The following is an 18856-nucleotide window of genomic DNA, read 5'->3' as shown; positions in this document are numbered from 1 at the left end:
TTGGTTCCTGGATGGACACCGCATTTGCCTCTCCACCCTGTTAACAGGGGAACCATAGCAGGCTCCCCTTCGCCCTGTAAATGGGTTTTATGGTTACAACCCACCATTGTAAATGGTTTCTCTGGGTTGCAGGACACCACTAGGCTTGTTACTCAGCGATGACCACCTGAAGTAGAGAGAAGAATAACAAAAAGTCAGGAACGAAAGACATGGAAAGAGAGGAAGACAGACATAAAGACAGAATAAGAAAGGGGAAGGAAGAGGTAGGCAGCACTACATCAAGTGAGTGGATGATAGTCGCCTCCACCTACCACCTCCTTCGCTGTGTAAACTCCGTCAGCATCTATTTGTAACTAATCCCACACTGAATGTGGCCTTCGCCTGGTATCTTGAATGTTGTTTAATTTTGTATTTATTTCTTAGTACGACCCGTTGTTATTACAGTGATATGTTATCATATGAAGGCTTCCGTTACTGAACAGTAGACATGTGTAGGTTACTCTGACCTTAACCTATTTCACCACTTCATCTAGCCTTTACCGTTATTGGATCATAATTCAGAAAATAGTTCATTTGCTTCCCACGAAACTCAGTGTACAAGTATATCAGTAACGTGTTTACTTTCTTCTTCTTGACGTTGGGGGTTGCTCTAAACCTTCACTCATTCACACTATCGCCCAATACATAACATCCATCTTCACAGGGTGCACTGCGTCCGCCATGCCACACCACCCGTCACCACGGCCGTCCTCCCTTCCACCCCCTCTCACCCCTTTTCATCAGGCAGCTGGGAGAATTTTTTGACAGACTTTCACACCGCCAATACAGCCCCGCATACAATTCCCATCTTCCCAGGATGTGCAGTACTCCACAGCCCTTCCCTGGCACTTCCCCCGCCCCCTCTTTCCTCTTCCTTTTCTCTGGCCTAGCCCTCCCTCACAACTAAACCTAACTCTCTAACCAATGCATACCTTTTTATACTACCTTACTAACGTGCTATAACCTTCCTAACATTTCCGTCCTCACTTTTTATGTTGCCTCCGACTCTGAGCTTAGACTATACAGTCCGTTCCCCGAAGCCCACCAGTCTCACCAAATTTCACCTGCATATTCATGTAAGTGCTTTGATACTAATATCCGCCGTCCATACTGAGTACATTGCAGGACTGTTTCATTCAGGACTAATTCAGTGGCAGTAGCTGGGATGGTATTACGTGGAATAATTACTGTCATTGCGAAATTCAGATTCCCAAATTGTCCCCCGCCCCAGCCAGGGATCGGTGTCACGTCCACAGATATCACCCCACCGTTCCATCGACTTCCCCACCAACACCTTCACTGTTCTTGTAACTTGCTTTATATTTCGTTTTTAGTGATGTGCGATGAACCAAAAATTGCGGAATGGATAAAAATTCTTTAGAGTAAAGGATCCGTGATCTACCAGACATGCCTATACTCTGTCCACTATAACTCTGCCTAAACTTGTTCCCTCTCCATCATGAATTCTGAGTTGTAACAAGAGATTTACGCGAGAATATGGAACTAGTCACGAAGAGGTTCTATAGAAAAGATGTAGAATCGGAGTATTGTGTTATTCCGTCATGCCACGGGAAATAAGTTGCAAAAGGACGAAAATATCTGGCAAGTTAACGTGGACGAAGTGTAACTCGGGCCACATCTTCATTCAGCAGACGAGGTGAAGTGAAGTGAGGTACCTGATTCCCTGCTCTCATAGGGGTCAGTATCCTAATTCTTGACGCAAAATGTTAATACAATACTGTGGTTCTCAGAGTTTGGGTTCTAACCTAATATGGATAAGCTTGTTGAGTCTTGTTTCAGAGTCGTGATTAGTCTGACTGATGAATTATACCCACACATTGATATTGTGTTTTTGTGCCCCTCCCCCCTTCCATCCCTCCCTCCCACCCCCCACCTGGAACAGACTCCTCATGGATGTTGTTAATAGCACTACAGTACAGTAGCCTAAAAGAAACCTCGATAAGATTTTACTTACACTACAATGAGTTCGAACTGGATATACATTCCCAAGCAAATACAATGTTTCTCCTTGGTATGGACCGCAATGTCCTTGAGATACTAACTTCTTGTAAGGCCCTTTAGCACTCTCTCTCTCTCTCTCTCTCTCTCTCTCTCAAAACCATCAAGCAATGTCAAAAAGAATATATCCTTACTGTTTCCACCCGGTTGACCCTGTAATCAGTGGTGGACGAATAATGTCATATAATTATCTGCTCATCATAACTGGGAAAATATTTGAGATAAACCTACAAACGATTAGGCGTTTGAATTATATCAAGACAAACAGTACCTACAAGTAATAAACTGTGTATGAAATTTACAGTATCAGCACATCTCGAATGAAACATAAATCTTTTGCAGCAAGCAACATGAGCTTGCAACAGACAGTAGTATGTTTATATAAAAAATGATTTTTGGTAACTGCGCAGTGCCATTACTGGAGGCAGAGCGGAAACAGGTTCTGATTGGTCCTCAAAGATAATGACGTCACGGCGGCATGCTGGTGAATACATATGCACAGGTTCCGTTTGTCGTCTGTCAGTGAGTGTCCAGCCTGTGCAGAGTGTGGGAAGATGTTGGCTGTAGCTTTCACCCTTGCTCTCGCCTTCAGTTTTTGCCGACCTGAAGGTAAGACCGATCTAACAGCAAGATTAAATGGTCTAGCATATAATAGTAATCTGACGTTATAAATTTTTTAAATAATATTGCACCATGTTTTATTTCTGATATTCACGAAACAATTGACGCTGACTACTCATGTTTTTTGTGCAGTTTTAGTGTTGTTGAATAAAAAGCATAATTTTTCCAGTCCGTCTTCGTTTAACGCCCGTGTCGTACATTCCTAACGTACCCTCGTTTTGGCTATGTACATTGTTGCTCCGGTCCGTATCAACCCACGCCCACCCATGTCCAACCACACCCACCCTTGTCCACCTACATCCACCTTGTTACACCCATATCCACCCGTGTCCACCGCATCATACCATGTCCACCCACATCCACTCACACCAACCCATTTATTGTATATCTACTGTGTATCCACTCATATCCACCTATACTTACGCCTATCTACCCATATCCACCACACCTACATAATATCTACCACACCCCATATATTTACCACACTCACACATCCACCACATCCACATATTCACCGCATCCACACACCCACCGCAACAGCATATATTCATCCACACCTACCAATACTTACCTGCAGTGTATATCCACGTAACCACACCTACCCATACACACCTATATATCCAAGTATCCACACCTACCCATACACACCTATAATCCACGTATCCACACCTACCCATACACACCTATATCACGTATCCTTACCTACCCATACACACCTATATATCTACGTATCCACATCTGCCAGTGAATACCTCCACCCACCGACACCCTTCCATTCCCACCTACATCTAACCATACACACGTGTATTAACCCTAGTTAATACACCTACCCATATCTACACCTGTCAATCACGCCCACAGCGCGGCAAGGCGACTGGTTTCCTGGCGAATCTTGTGAGATGGGCGGTGGAGTGGTGGGCGTGTGCGAGGAGGTGGGTGCGTGTGTGGGCAGCGGGGGTGTGGTGAGGAGGGCGGGTCAGGTCACGCTGTGTCAGCCACGACCCCCTCACATCTACGTCTGCTGCAGGAGGCCGGAGCGCATCGCAGCGCAGTGTATGTCACCTCAGTTTGTTTGTACACCACTTTGTTAAATATACCTCGGGCTTTTGTTTACGTCAGCTGCAGGGGCCGCAGGGCATTGTTGAAGTATTGAACATAACCTTCAGTTTATATCACTCTGTTGCTTGCATACAACACTTCTATTTTCCTTTACATCACACGCTTTTGCTGTTGTGTACGGCACGTGCTCTTGTTTATATTAAATGCTTTACCACGTGGCAGCTTCAGTCCACCGAGTTCACATTTGGAAAAGAAAAGGACCACAACCGTATAAACACCTTCAAATCCTACGCTTGTGCCTCTTTGTTTATATTAGGTGCATTTTTCATCACGTGGTTACTGCGTGCCCTGTTGTTTGCAGCAAGTATCTTTGTTTACCTTACATGCCTTTGTCTACGACTTTTGTTTACATCATGCACTTTTATTTACGTTACGTGCTTTTATTTACCCCACATCCTTTTCTTATCTTATTAAGTTAACCTTTCTTGGTTTTATTTACTTCATCCCTTGTTTACCTCACCTGCATGTTTACCTAATTTCATATGATTACCTCACATGTTTTGCTTTCATCACCTACAATTACTCACCTCACATGTTTTAGATATACCTCATCGTCTGTTTACTTCATCACTTACCTCACATTAACGTCACGTGTTTTTGTGGTGTATCCCATACATTTGTCTGGCTTACGCTTTTGCGTACCTCATGCTTTTATTTCCCTCCTACGTTTTCTGTTGTCACGCTTTATTTTTTACGTTACTGATTTTTATGGCAAGTGTCTGTTTGTCACGAGGTTTCCTACATCATCTTTGTTTTGGTCATGTGATTTAAGATTGTCAGGTACTGTTATCTGGTAATGATAAATAGTGTTAGTGCCATCAGGCTCCAATAGTTGCTGTCATCTGAATAAGAATACTGTGGCGCTGGCTTCAATAAAATACGAAAAAAAAAAAAAAAACGCGGTCACGAGAGGGTTAATGTGATATTTTTGGTCAGCAGCGCGGTAATACAGTACAGTATTTTGAAGGCCGGACGGAACATTCTACAGATTAATCAGGACAATTTTGACCATCAGAATTCCCGTCAACTAAGCAAAATTATCTTGTGGTACCCTGGGGCATACCAAGAAATTTTAATCTGGGGTGGTTATGGTTTCTAGGGTGGCCAAGCCTGGTTGTGGGATGGCCTAATGAGAACTCATTATGGGGGTTCTCGGATAGCCAGCTGAAAATCGGGTGACCAGGCCAGGAATGGTCAGTGCCACCCCGGCCACAGGGACGGCTACGCCACTGATGGTAGCCTGAGTATATAATGGCTTGATGTGTCCATTGAAGGCGAAAACGTTAAATACGGGAATCCCTGTTCCTCACTGTCTTCTGAAACAAACACAAAGGAGTATGTGGAGCTGTTTGATTTCAGTTATTTTGCCGAAGAGTCGCATCTGACTGTGAATCGGAATCGGACTCGAAGCAGATTGTTCGATCGTGTAAAATAGGTCGAGGTAAAACTTGGAATAAGGAACCTCGATTCACTGGACCACGTTCTGGGCGTTTAGTTTCTCAGCGCCAGACATAATGTGGTGACAGTGAAAAACGTTGTGCTAGGAATGTGGCCCACTGACAGAAAGTGTACTTGCAACAACTCTGACCCAGATGATCAGACAAGCTGCGTCAAAGTATCTCAGATTCGGACCTTATTGACGAGGCCCTGACAGCAGAAACAACACAACGGCCAGGAAAGACGGTCGGCAAGGGTGCATCATTTTTTTTTTTTTTTTTTTGGGGGGGGAGGATTGCCTCAACTCCCCCCTCCTCGCCTCAGTAGCCATAACACTTTTTTTTTTTTTCAGGTCATTCCAAATATGTTAATAATTTTCGAGGTTATGCACAGTCGTGATACTCCCATGCTTTTATTTCATTTGTTTATTTACGAGTATTTATTCATTCATTCATTTATTATCCCTCCGCTCCCGTCATCTACAGCCCTAACGCCAGTTTCACGAGAAACCCGACGATCAGTTCCCTCTCGTAAATATTATTCCATACTGAAGGAAGGACAGTGCTAGGGAAAGCCAGAGTTTTCCTGTATCTTTTGCTCATCCTGCAAAAACAAATGAGTTACGAGAGGGAGGTTGATTGCAAGTTTGTGAATCTCGATCTTGGATTCACCCTTCCTGAACTTTAAACCTAGTCGTCAGCGAGTACCCTCCCCCTACTACCTACCCCCCACCATGACTGGATAGGTCTTTGAGTCACAGGATGCAACACAAATTTCTGGCGCTTTCCCTCACGTCGTGTTAAGCCCCGTCCACACGAGCGGGCAATGCCCGCGGGCACAAGCGAGCAGTTTGCCTGTTGACAGGCTCACCGCTTGTGCCCGCGGGCAAATGCGTAAATTGCCCGTGGCAATTTACGCATTTGCCCGCGGGTACAAGCGGTGAGCCCGTCGACAGGCAAACTGCTCGCTTGTGACCGCGGGCATTGCCCGCTCGTGTGGACGGGGCTTTAGAGAGGACAGCGACGCATAACTGGAAACGTTTACAGGTCATCTTCACTGATCAACTCCCTGTCGCAACTGTGATCCGTTTCCCCAGCGAGGACAAGGGAAGGAGAGTGCAAATTCTTTCTATGTCTCTCGTTCCTCGTATAAAAACAAATCTTGGGTATAAGAGAAAAATAATCGTAGGTGTATATTAGTATCAGTAGTACAAACAAGGAAAGGAGATTGCGGAATTTCCCTCGTCTTCATTCTTCCTGCTGAATTACGAGAGAATCGATCATATTTATGTTTGAGACTTTCAGCCAGCCATATTCTTGTTGGGTCGCAAGACGTCGTAACAGTTCTCCCTCGACGATTTGTTTTTTTATATTTCACTTTGATAACATTTTGTCATTGATGCAAAATTTTATGTCGATATCAGAAACACAAGCCTCACATAAAAGAGAGTATGTATACTTGTATATATGAATATTGTAACGACCGGCTTACACACGCCAAACACGGAGGGCAACTCTGCTGTACAAGTTGAAGGTGTGTTTTGCAAGTTTTGAACAGCAGCTGATCCGTGGGTCCAGGGAACACCACTGTCTGTCACTGGACAACTGACCGCTCCTACCCAGTGCTTCACGCATGCCTGTGGAAAGCATGTGGAGTGTAGTGTAGGGTGAGGAATGCTTGAGGATATTATATTGCAGTGGTTGTGTTTATGAGCGAGCGTCTGCATATGGCATCAAGAGAACCTCGACAAGATGTGAACATAATTATGAAGTCACGGGAAAGATTATTTTGTTGCGCGCCCTTAAATATCCGTCCCTGGGTGGGATTGCGCCCAGATCAGGAGAATAGACAGACGCACACCCTACCCACCCGACCGTCGGAGGCTCATAAGGGAGTGTAATGCTGTGATATGCAAAAAAGTAATTAAGTTGTTACAAAGTCTCCTATGCCAACGAGAATACGTCCTCAGGCTCATAACGTACAGTATACATTGGTCGTAAGTGTATACATAGCGTAAGTAGATTTTCAGTCAAATGAAAAATCAACGTCATGAATGCCGGAAAATGTGTCCCGAGAACAGAATTATAAGCCCAGATTTGACTGAACCCTCTGCCCAATTCTGTCAGCTCCTGCCACACCTTCCGAGAGAGAGAGGGAGAGAAAAAATATTCAGTTTGATGATAAGTAGTTGTAGTAATAAGAATACACCCGTAACATACAGAAAAGTTTCTCGTATATTTTTAATCCGGTTTTTGGAATTGCTAACCATGCAACAGTTATTTATATATTATCATTGCATAATTACACTCTCTTGGATATGAATTATTATAACTTGCCTCAGTAGCACTTTTTCCGACATCCCGGGGTTCTTGATAGTAAGATAGTTGAATTTTGCGTCAGATGAGGGAGCTCTCATGCGTTCCAAGCAGAGCCATAATATCAATAAATATTATATTAAATAAAAAACAAAACAGAATAATGTACTAAAAAGAATAAACATGGTGAAGAGGTGAAGTTCTTCCCATTATAAAGTCTGAACTGTGATAGGCTTCTGTGCACTACGTGTAAAAAGAACTATACGTAGGTTAAAGTGAAAACGGGATTTAACAGCTATGTGTATGTTTAACTGGAGCGAAGTACAGGTCTACACGTATTGGAAAGGTCATGATGTGTGTGTCGCCGCTTCCTCACTCCAGTAGCCTACGTTTAGTGCGATGAGTTGCCGGACAGATTCCCCCCTTCGCATATTCAGGATGTAACTTGATCATTTACTGACACCATCAAAAGTACCCCGACACTTCGCTGCTGGCTTTGGCGATGGAAGATGTTGCCTGAAACATTTTTGTGTGATAATACTATGAACCACATAACAAGAGAATGAAAGGGTAGGGCACTCTCTGACGTTCGGACAGCGATGCAAAACACGAAGGCAATGGCTAAATGCTGGCAGATGTCTGTCGAACTTTTGTTTGTTGTGGTACGATCATTGCCTCAAGATCTGTTAGTGCTATTTTTTTTTTTTTTTTTTTTTTTTATGTATCCTACTCTGGCCAAAGGCTTTAGGGCCTATCTCAGGGCCCAGAAGTCCTATACACCTCCATATGTCACCACTTCGGTGCTAACACCCACCGTCCTTATTGAATACATGCTAGGGCTGTCTCATACAGGACTGGTGTACTGAATTTTTTGGGGGGTATTTTTACGACATGGCGGGCCTTCTGGTAGATTGGTCAAGTCTGCTTTTATGAAATGCAGATACTTAAAATGTTCCCTGCCCCAGCCGGGATTCGATACTGGGTCATTAGTACTGCAGGCTGCCTCTGTACCAGTTCAGCCACAGAGTGTTGCTACAGTCTGTTAATTATATGAATTTCTTTGCAATGTGTCTGATGTGTGTTACCCTCTTGTTTCAGCTGCATAGCCTAGAGCCCGTTTTTGTTGGGAACTTAAAAGTAATACGGACGTAGGAAGTATAAAGTAATGTGATTAATGCAGCGAAAGATAGCTAATAATTTTCATGGTAATATTTTGACAAGCTAAAGAAACAAAAACAAAAAGTGTTCGTCAATTGCGTGATCTGCGTCGTGCCTTGATTTCGTCAAATGATTTCGTTAAAAGAGGGGGGGGGGAAGGTAAAGAGATTAGTGTGTTGAGCAAAGGGATTGTTAGCATGGGCTGGAACTGTGGTGGGCGGTGAGGCGAGGACAGGAAAGTATATCCTATGAAAGTGGATGTTGTGGATTTAATAGTTTCTGTGCAGTGACGGCTAATTTCAAAATTCCCCCCAAGATTGAAAGTATCACTGGAGGAAAGACGTGGGCGAAGGCGACAAAGACATGGGCTGGATAAACTGTATTTGGAGTGGGAGTGGGAGAAGAGAAAATGGGTGTTGTAGGAGTGATATCCTGAATGCAGTGAAATTTTGTCAAAGTTTTCTCCAACAACAAGAAAAGGAACAAGATAAGCTTGCGTTATTCCCACTTACTTGTCGTTTTTAGAGAAAACTTCCAGATGAGAGGATGGACATCCTCAATGACCAGCTGGGCTGAGGAAGAATTTATTAACCCCCTTATGGTCAAGACAACTCTTGTGTTTTACTCCAGTTAATGCCAGACGATTTTAATCAGCTGAGTGAGTCATAAGAGTAAGTGTTAAGACTGTTACCTTAGCCCTCTCATGTTAAGAACAGTTTTAGTATTCTGTGCCGGCAAACACCAGACGATTTTATTCAGCTGAGTGTGACTGCTAGGATCCCGAGTGTTACATGTATGGCAGAGGTGGTGGTGGGTGTGGTGTAACCGGAAGCACGCTTGGCCCTCCACCGTGACGTCTGTGTTTGTTTCCCGGGTCGGCCAGGAAGCTTTGGATAGGGACTCTTTACCGTAGTGTGTTGTGTTCGCATCTAGAACTGACAGAGGAACCTGGATATGTAAATCGAGGATTGCGTGTTGTAGGCGAGGGGAATATCTGTTGGCCTATTTCCTTGCTAGCTAGTTAAGGTAGTTACGCATAAGCGGTTTCCTGGTGTTATAAGAAAAACTGTTTTCGGTAAAACTCAACAGAATGTACTAATTTTAGCTTCTACATGATAGTTTTACTGTGTATGTTGTGGTCTGAACTACACATCAGTCCTTCAGCTATATTTACTTCTTTGTACCTATCCCCTACCTGTATGGAAATCCCTGAATCCCGAGGAAGGGATTAGTATCCCCAAGAATTCTAGGATGGTGAAATAGTGGCGGATTTGGGGCGTAGTGGCACTTGGCACGAGTTACCCCCAGCCCCCCTTTCCAGTGATGAAAATAATAATAATAATAATAATAATAATACATTATAAGAATCTGGCTAGTAATAGCAGCAGCAGCAGCAGCAGTAGTTGTAGTACGGTAGTAGTAGTAGCAGTAGTAGTAGAGGTAGTAGTAGTGGTAGTAGTAATGATATAATGGTAGTAGTATTAATAGTAGTAGTTTCTTCATTTTTCATGGAAAACAACAGAACAGTGGCGTATAATACTTGTAAAACGCCTTAGTCGGAGAGGTACGAGCGAGGCCATTTTAATCCGAAAGCATCGAAATGTTGCCTTACACCCCGAAGATGCTTAAAGCTTATTGATGGCTATCTACCTACCAAGTTTCATGCCTTTACGACAAACTGTCTGGCCTGTGGCCCTCTTGTGAGAATTTTTGACATGCCGCACTTGGCGCGTGTCACGTGCCACGTGCACCGCCTGGGTGTGATGAAACCTGTCAAAACAACACAAAGAACTGGGCCATCATATGGTGCAAACCACGCCGTGATCGGCCCTGTCGTTGCTGAGATATAAACTTCTCAAAAGTTTTACGGTCGGGACGGGCCGGGTCGGGCCACTCATATGTGAGAAAATGCCACTGCTTGACGAGTCGCAGGGGCTTCGCCCTTGCACGTAAATAAAATCTATTATGCTCTTGGTGCCCACATCCTCCCCCGAAAAAGAAATAAATCTGCAGTAGATCTGTTTTTCATTTTCAGATGTTTTCCCCATGCAAACCTCTGGAAATGAAAACCCCTGGTCATCTGTAACTGGTGCAGTGTGTTATTTTGCAATGACGCTCCGACACCATAGCCCACAGTGAGTTTTGGTGGCACACACACCCTCGCCTTACTCCGACACCATAGCCCACAGTGAGTTCTGGTGGCACACACACTCTCGCCTTACTTCATCATTGCCGAGTTTCACGTTGGACCCCTTTAGTCCGATTTCGTATTTTATTTTATTATTACCACCGCCAGATAACTTTCTTATACTTAAGAGGAGTCCGCACTTAGTGTACAGGTTAATCAAAGCTACGTCTAACTCCTCCATTTCGAAAAGTCTACACTAATCTGAATGAAAACGTCTGGTATCAGCATGAATGAAATAATAATGACGTACTGCAGACAAAGAGGTTAAGTTATCTGCGCTCTCTCTCTCTCTCTCTCTCTCTCTCTCTCTCTCTCTCTCTCTCTCTCTCTCACTCACACTCACACACACACACACACACACACACACACACACACGGGCGCGCGCAAATGGTCAGGGCGAAAGTAACTAACTGAAAGGTAAGGTGCAGTCGCCTACTACTTCGAATTGTGTTCTTTGCCATTTTACCTTCTTTTTTCATTCTCCATACAGTTATAAATAAGAACCCAGTCCTTCTCCGCTTCCCGATAACAACCACACATACAGAAATACAAGACTATCACAGCGGCCATGCATGTTAAGCATCACATTCATAAAGAGAATTAGCATCAGTTTCCTCTTGTTGCTGTGATGTGTTTTTACAGGAAAAATAAGAGTTGTGATCCACCTTTCCTAGTCCCTCCTCAAAATATTAAGAATAACAATTTTTCGTAAATAAAATTTGGTTTTGCATGAAAAACTATAGGCATAGGAAGACTCTGCACTCACCTTGTCCTTCCTTTAAAATTAAGTAACCGACTAGTAGTAGTTACGACAGAGAGCTGGTCCAAAATTTGTTCACGGTAGGTTGGGGTGCCCGTCATTCAATCACTTGATGTACTACTACTCTCAGGTGACTCTACACTGAGTAACAAGACTTTCTTTTTTAGTCCTGAGAAACCATTTACAGTACTATGCTGGGGGCTAATCGTATTACCTCTCTCTCTCTCTCTCTCTCTCTCTCTCTCTCTCTCTCTCTCTCTCTCTCTCTCTCTCTCTCTCTCTCTCTCTCTCTCTCTCTCTCTGTTTATTTCCTTTATACTTCTTCACATGTGATCTGTTAGGTCATGTTCCACTCAAGACGGAGTGGTGACTTAGAGTTGCTTCAAAGTCTCGTATTGGGTATGCCGTGACCGTTTCTGATGTATCGTCGTGGGGCACACTCCGGGGTTCATTATGGGTTCAGCACCACGGTGATGGTATTTTTTTTTTTTTTTTCATAACTTTTCGCTTTGGCGCCACTTTCATTTCTTCATCACTTCGCTTCAAAGGTGATAGTTCCCCTGGGCTAATACCCCAGACATCTTTGTTTTATTTTATTTAAAATAATATTTATTTATTAATTAGGCTCAGAAAAAGAATGAAAAGTATTCTAGCCAAATAAAATGTTTATAGAAAGGTACAAATAATATAATTGTTAATATTAGTGGTATCGTGCATAATCTACTGGGGAAATATACATTCATTTAGCTAAATATATACAAAACTCTTTGAAATTATTACCGCTGTATTCTGAGAGACATGAGATATTTAATGTAATGGACAGAAAAGACATGATATATGTACTCGCAGGTGCTGCTGCTGTTGTTGTGACCCCTGGTTCATCTGGACGTGACCTCGGTGAAGTGCAGGTTAAAGTTGCCTTTTTTCTCCAGTCTATTATCTTTCCTTCGGGGGATATGGAGGGAGATGAGGGATGTAAACAGGGCAGTGGAGCTACTCAGTCATATCAGTGCCACAGCGTGAAGGCGTCCCACGCCAAATATGTGTTGCACTTTCAGTGTATTACAGTTATATGTGAATTATGTATGCACTGTGAAATAACTGCCAGACATGACCAATTCGTGTTTTATGGGACCTGAAGGGCTCCTAGACCGACCAACAGTACTTTTTATATGGAGAACAACTCGCCCCCATTCATGCTTCAGGTATGGGTGTACGAATATACAACCTGGTTATTACAAATAAGCTGAACATACAGCGACGTGTTGTTATTTTGTGGATGAGAACTTACATGTCACCGAGGTAACATCTGTACGGTGCGAGCCACTGACACAACACGGAAGAATGAACAGCGTACTTGTTATTACACCAGTTTGAATGTCCGCCCTCATCCGGGGTTGACACCCTAGTGACTGCCACAGATACATGTACTGTCTACTGTGTCGCATAAACCACGTTTAGTAATAACGTTTGAGACTGGAAATGAAATTATAAGCAGTTAAAAATTTTATTTCACACAATATTCAAACATCGTCCCAATAAATTATTTCACAATGGAGTGAAAGTAGTTCCGTTATCAACGTTGATTCGCCAAATGAAATACTTAAACGTGGGCTATGGTACTACTTTAAAAAGTATAACATGCCCATATAAAATAACAAGAAAGCACTTGGCTCACTGACTACAAGGAAATGTTTCTAGTTTCATCATTATTACTGACAGACTTTTTTTTTTTTTTTTTTTTTTTACTGCGTGGAAGACAACACATTAAATGGGGATAATGGAGTTTGCCTCTTTTCCCATCACTACCAAACGTCTTTTCTGATCCACTGGTGCCATGAACATAACCCTACGTCACAGGAATGACCAGGTTAAGTGATTTGTTGTGAGAAAATTAAATGATTACATTTCATGAGCCTGGTGACAGTGTTGAGCGGAAGGCGGGAGTGCGGATGAACCGGGAAGTGATAGCCGCTGGGCCATAGATTCTCGTGGCTCAGGCGTGGGATTCTCGAACACATTTACGATCACCGTCTCATAACTTATATTCGCAGGAAGAATTAGAACATGAGTAGATTCTGCTCTTCCTGAAAAAGAAAGAAATCAAGACGCCTTTTCTCCTGTAACTATTGTTTGTTTTGCAGGAAGAACAAAAGACATTTGGTAATATTCTGTACTTTCCTTGTCCTTCCTGTAGAGACCAATTACTGTGCTGCTACGACTGGGATCTTGTCATAAACATTTTTGTGAATCCCTCCCCAGGGCTGCATTCTAGGTGGCTTCCAAGCACTTTTTCTTTTGCGACTTATTGTGCCATATCACCTTGCTGCTCTATTGGTTATTATTCATGCATAATTTGAGAAACAGGTGATGTAGGAGACATCGTGACAACCCTTCCTTAGTGATTTGTTTTGCATAATATACATGAACACTTTATGTGGTTATATAATTTTAATATGGACATAATTTGCATCAATCAAGTATCTGGGGATATCCAGGTTTAATGTGCAGAAAAAAATGCTAAGAAAGAGGTGTTGCGAAATATCCTAAACCACTTGGAGTATGACCGTATCAGATGACGTATTCTTCCTGTTCTTGCTGCCTCCAGACGATCTTACTCAGGTTAGGAGAGACTTCAGACTAGAGGAGTTGGATAGAACCTGTCCTGGCCACATTACAACGACAGGTTGCCTTTAAGATAAACTAGAGGCCCCCACAAGACGGGAATCACACCATCCGCAAGCCGATACATATCTAGCGCGGCTCGTAATGACCTTGACTTTGACCTACTTTCACCAATATCGAACTCGTAGGAAATTTTCTTCCCTACTACACACCTGTAAAGTTTTGTGATGATATCTTGCACGGTTGTGAAGTTATCATGGTAACAGATACACAGACTTCCTACTTTTACCAATTTCGAGCCCGTAGAAGATTTTCATCCATACTACACACTTGTAAGTTTTGTGATAATATCTTGAACGGTTGCGAAGTTATCGTGGTAACAGACACAGGTCTTGACCTATTTCCACCAATTTCGAACTCGTGATCGATTTTTCTCCCAACTACACATTGTAAGATTTGTGATGATATCTTGAGCGGTTGCGAAGTTATCGTGCTAACAGACACTGACACACACACACACACACACACACACACACACACACACACACACACACATACACACACATACAAACTGAAAACAATAGGCTACCAGCTTCAATATCGCGGCTGGTAAATAAATCGTGTAGAGTTATGAAGACTTAACTAAGAGCTCTTTCTTACCAGCTTATTATTGCATAGGACGTCCTTATATTCTCTTATGTGTTATTTATACAGTCTGTGTCTGTATTAGAATGGCATAAATGACATTGAAGAGCTGAGACATTTCTGCCCATAGCACGTCTTTAATCTCCCGTAATATTTGTAGCCTATGTCGATATCAAAGAGACAGCCTACATTAGAATAGCTAGATGTAATATGCACAATAAATCGCTAAGGGAAAGGTGTTGGAAATCCTCCTATGCTAGAAAAATGCAACTCATTGTTCTAACTTGCGCGTTTTTTTCATACTCTGCTAAAGGCTGCTCAGGTAGCTCGCGGACGGCAGTTTGCCAAATATTTCACCTCTTTTGCATTTCGTTTTCCTCTGCTGGCTTTTATTTGCTGAAAAAGATCTGGTATGTCTCTCTGTCTACTATGATGTTCTTTGGAGAGGGGAAAGTGAAAGACATGCCCTAAGTGCGAAGTAAACGCAATTAAATATTAGGTAAACTTTTGTCCTGACGGTACAGTAGCCAAAAAGAGTTCCCTCCCTCTCTGTGGTGTCTTATTAATTAGGACATCAAGACCAAGACTAGAAATTAAGATGTTCAGTGATTTATCTGTTACAAGAAAGCCTCTATCAGTGTCTCTTATACACACCTGATTCTTTAAGGCCTGGCTGATTATTGGTGTCAGGGATTCTTGCTGGTGGTATGATATGCACATCTGAGAGAGAGAGAGAGAGAGAGGTCACCATTGCCATACACACGTACTAGATGCCTAAAACATTATAGCTGTTTGTTGCCGGATTCTTGGCGTTCTTGAGCTAAAAAGGGACAATATATATATATATATATATATATATATATATATATATATATATATATATATATATATATATAATTTTATTCATTTATTTATTTATCTATATATTAATTTTTCTTCATTATCATAGCGAATATTAAAATATTAATAATACTTATTAGCTTAAGAATCTTTGAATATTACTTAAGTTCATTACAAAGATTGTTAAGGCATATATAAGAATTTTCAACCAAAGAAACGATCTTTTTTTTTTTTTTTTCATAAATGCGACTCAAAATCTATATAAATATGGAACCTACACCGAGCAAAACCAATTTCTGATTTTTAAATTATGATATTCATTAAGAAACTTAAAGCAGATATGAAACTTCTCAACTTAAAAATCTTTCTGAATATAATGAGTCTGGGGATCATCGAAGGGGGTCCCAAGAGGGCACTGGAAGAAGATACTTTGGAATTTGCAAAAGGCTAATTTAATATCATTTGTAACATTTCCATGACCCATCCATCCATCCATCCATTCATGTATCCAGCCGTGTGTTGATCCACCTACCATCTTTATGTTAATCCTTTCATCCACCTAAATCCATGTATGCTTTTGTTATTCCATCCACCCATTCACATGTTAATCCATCTGTTAATCCATTCATTCATTCATTATTCATCATCCAATCCTTCGTTGCCCCATGAGGAGCGCAGGAGCGCGGGGCTAGGCAAGCTGGTGCTGACATTTAAAGATGAGAGTGACCAGCCTCACTCATCCGTGAGTAGCAATACGTGAGCAATAGACCCCAACCATCCCTTGGATATGAGGCATCTAGAGCCACAGGGGCATCCCCGCCAATATGCTGGTATTGCGTTAGGTAGGGGAGACAATAGGCTTAACCCTCTTCTCAGTGATAGCACTGGTTGCCATACAAGATTCAACCTTTTAGACTGTGGTAGAAGGGCTCAAAGTCACGTGGTTTTGTCCACGCTGCGGGGCGAGCAAATCACAGCCATGCAGGCATCCACACCACAGCCCAAACCAATCAGCATTCTCGCTCTCTGCCACTCCCCCAGAGCAACCAATCAGTGAGCGTATGAGGCTTCCCTGTAGCGTTTACTCAGGCGTGAAATTATTATGTACTGGATTTTTACTCCATTTATAGTACATTACTGATGACAAGATGAGCTGTTGTTATTGAGCACGAAGGGGGGGGGGGTGACAAGATGAGTTCATTACGTAGTGACAGTGAAGAGGTGGTGCTTATAAACTCTCGTAAGCGTCAGAAGTGTGTGGAAAAGTGGAAAAAGGTAGAAAGGAAGAGGAAGAGAGACACTGGTGAGATGTGTACGTCTGAGAGGGGAAGAGTAATGGCTGCAAAAAGTGTTGGTCCTGCTTGCTCATGTTACCGTAAGTGTTATGATGTGGTAGGGACATCATTGAAGAGATATTCAAAAATTATTGGGGTTTAGGGAATCATGATCTACAAACAGCATATTTAACTAATCGTGTGTTATCCCAAGATGTGAAGAGAAGCCGCATTAAAGACAGGCCAAGCAAAGTTCTGAGAATAATGCGGTACGTTGTGAAGAAAAACAACAAAGAAATAGAGGTTTGCCGCACTGCTTTCTTGAACATGCATGGCGTGACTGTCAAGAGGGTGAGAAATGCGATGGATAAGGCTATGAGTTCTGGTACAATAATTCCTGACCAAAGAGGAAGACATCGGATTAAGCCGGTGAAGGTTTATATTATAAACCTTCACCGGCTTAATCCGATTGGAGCGTCGTAATTACCCACTAAACCACCAGGCGCCAAACTCTGGTTATATGGTTGCCACCCAGCGTAGTAAACAGTTTCCTGGTGTACAAGAAACCATTTGGCTTGTTGCTCAGTGTAGAGTCACCCACAGGCAGAAGGAAGGGGAAAGAATGAAGAAAAGAAAGCCAGAAGAGCGAGTGTAAAGTCACCCGTAGACAGAAGGACGAGGAAAAAATGAAGGAAAGAAAGACAGAAGAGGATGGAAGGAAAGAAGGACGGAGGAGAGGAAAGGGCAGAGACCCGAGAACAGCATTACATCGAGTGAGTGAATGGTGATACATCCATTTATTAATTCATCCATCCATCGGTTATGCCATCTATCCATCTGTTAATCTACCCACTTATCTTAATCCATCCCCGTGAATCCATCTGTTAATTTATCAATCCATCCGCTGTTCTATATATCTCAGTATTTTACTTCTTCATGTACTTGTCCCTCTCAATTTAGCCACTCATTATTACGATCACCGCAAACGCAGCGTACTCCTCCGCTTGTTAGGTGGCCCCTTTCTCTCTCTCTCTCTCTCTCTCTCTCTCTCTCTCTCTCTCTCTCTCTCTCTCTCTCTCTCTCTCTCTCTCTGTGGATAACCTATTCCCAGGCGGTTTTCTTCATCTCACTTTCCTTTCTAACTTATTTCTTGGCGTTTTCTCACTATAGTCTGTTTTGCCGTATCCTGTTGGGGGAAAAAAAATTGACCTCATTAGCTTCAGGATATCTTCCTCCTTTCCTTGATTCCCCATCTTTTCATGTCCTCTTCCTTCTTCATCTCTGTCCCGTCTTCTCTACAGTGTGCGAGGCATGGAAGTGGTATTGGCGTGGACATGATGGCAGCTGCGTTAGTGACAAACCACTGATAGTTGGTGGGCAAGAGGCTAATATAGGCGAGTTTCCCCATATGGTAAGTTGACATTTATTTAAACACTATTTTTTCTATAGGCTCCGTGCAGTACCCGGTTTTACATGCAAAATTTAAGTTCAAACAGTTATCATGTTTGGTGTCAGTGCTAGCTATTCCTATTCCCTCTGCACTTTAACTAGACTAAGGATTGCCGTCCTTCCATCTTGATTGCGGAGGGGTGAATCTAACAAGAAATTAGCACTATAGAATACGATACTACCCATAGCGTTGATAGTATTGTCTTGTTCTGACATCTGAGCTATAACAGATTAAAACTAGAATAAGGTACTGTATTAGTCACAAAAGAAATGTTGTGGAAAGGATGTGGAGCTGTAGTATTGTCTTATTCCGCCACTGAGTTGTCACAAAGCTACCACAATAGATCAGTACTAGAGTTTGGTGTCT

At 42.5% G+C, this 18856-nt stretch overlaps 1 protein-coding gene across 1 annotated transcript in view; it reads left to right on the top strand.

Moving 5' to 3' along the window:
* Positions 1–2612: 2612 nt before the first annotated feature.
* The window catches only part of LOC145414011 (uncharacterized), a 34288-nt gene continuing 18044 nt past the window's right edge, over positions 2613–18856 (top strand). Inside the window, exons 1-3 of the mRNA XM_080283579.1 lie at positions 2613–2667; positions 3541–3732; positions 18342–18451. Coding sequence (XP_080139705.1) covers positions 2613–2667; positions 3541–3732; positions 18342–18451 — 357 coding nt within the window. The remainder of the gene's footprint in view (positions 2668–3540; positions 3733–18341; positions 18452–18856) is intronic.

The sequence above is a fragment of the Coenobita brevimanus genome, chromosome 98, assembly GCF_032717465.1.
Source record: "Coenobita brevimanus isolate Jiangsu-jjx chromosome 98, ASM3271746v2, whole genome shotgun sequence".
NCBI lineage: Eukaryota > Metazoa > Arthropoda > Malacostraca > Decapoda > Coenobitidae > Coenobita > Coenobita brevimanus.
The sequence above is the reverse complement of the archived record's forward strand: the minus strand, read 5'-3'. Positions and strand labels throughout refer to the sequence as shown.